General features: G+C 43.1%; 1 protein-coding gene across 1 annotated transcript in view; it reads left to right on the top strand.

Moving 5' to 3' along the window:
- The first annotated feature begins 843 nt into the window (after positions 1–843).
- LOC123521040 (SUMO-interacting motif-containing protein 1-like) overlaps positions 844–924 on the top strand; it is a 13,967-nt gene continuing 13,886 nt past the window's right edge. Inside the window, exon 1 of the mRNA XM_045284689.1 lies at positions 844–900. Within this exon, the coding sequence (XP_045140624.1) occupies positions 844–900 (57 nt within the window). The remainder of the gene's footprint in view (positions 901–924) is intronic.

Raw genomic sequence — 924 nt, 5'->3', positions numbered from 1 at the left:
ATGTAAATGAAAACCACAGTGAAATCACACTTATCCCTATTGAAACGTTAACATTTAGAAGATTGACAATATTGTGTATCACAGAGCATGTGGAGCCAACTGGAACTTTTGTATGGTCCTGACCCAGAATCCAAACTCACGGCCATTAACTCAGTGCTGACTCGTAGCGACCCCTGTGGGTTTCCAAGACTGTAACTGTTTACAAGAGTAGAAAGCCCAGCCTTTCCCCCATAGAGCTGCTGGTGGTTTTGAACTGCCAACCATGCAGATCACAGCCCAACGCATAACTACTATACCACCAGGGCTCCTGGTGTATTGCTGATAGGAATCTGCAATAATTTAACCTCTTTGGAAAATGTGTTTCAGTTTTCTACACAATAAAATATACGCATCTTTTGAGATACACCAGTGTCACTCCTAAGTATTTACCCAACAGAGAAGAAACTATTTTCACACAAAGACTTGTACAGGATGTTCATTAACACATTTATTCCTGAAAGCCCCAAGCTGGAAACAACCTAAACATCTGTCAACATCAGTGTGGTACAGTGATACAGTAAAACACTGTGTGTGCTTACAGGGTGAAACCCGTGAGACCCGAACTCCATGGGCCTGCCTTGTTCGCCCGTCTCGCGAGCTTCCTGCCTTTGATAGGGTCCAGTCTGGCCACTTTGCTGTCACTCCTTTGAGTATAAACTGAGTTTTCCTTCTGTAGCAGGTTTTAGCCTTACACAGGTTCTGACTTTATCGGGTTTTACTATAATCCTTAGATAAATAATCTTGTTACACATTGCTTCCAGTCTGAACTTCCATCTGAACTTCAGTTTCTTCATCTGTTGTACAATGGAGAGGATAATGTCTGCCTTAGAGGGTTTCAAAGAGCCTCAGTGGCTCTGTCAGGTAAGCATTGCACTGCTAGCCGTA

The sequence above is a fragment of the Echinops telfairi genome, unplaced genomic scaffold (assembly GCF_000313985.2).
Source record: "Echinops telfairi isolate 266 unplaced genomic scaffold, ASM31398v2 ScPeMD7_7469;HRSCAF=8507_0, whole genome shotgun sequence".
Lineage (NCBI taxonomy): Eukaryota > Metazoa > Chordata > Mammalia > Afrosoricida > Tenrecidae > Echinops > Echinops telfairi.
Note: the sequence above shows the minus strand (reverse complement) of the source record. Positions and strands in the feature narration are given on the sequence as shown.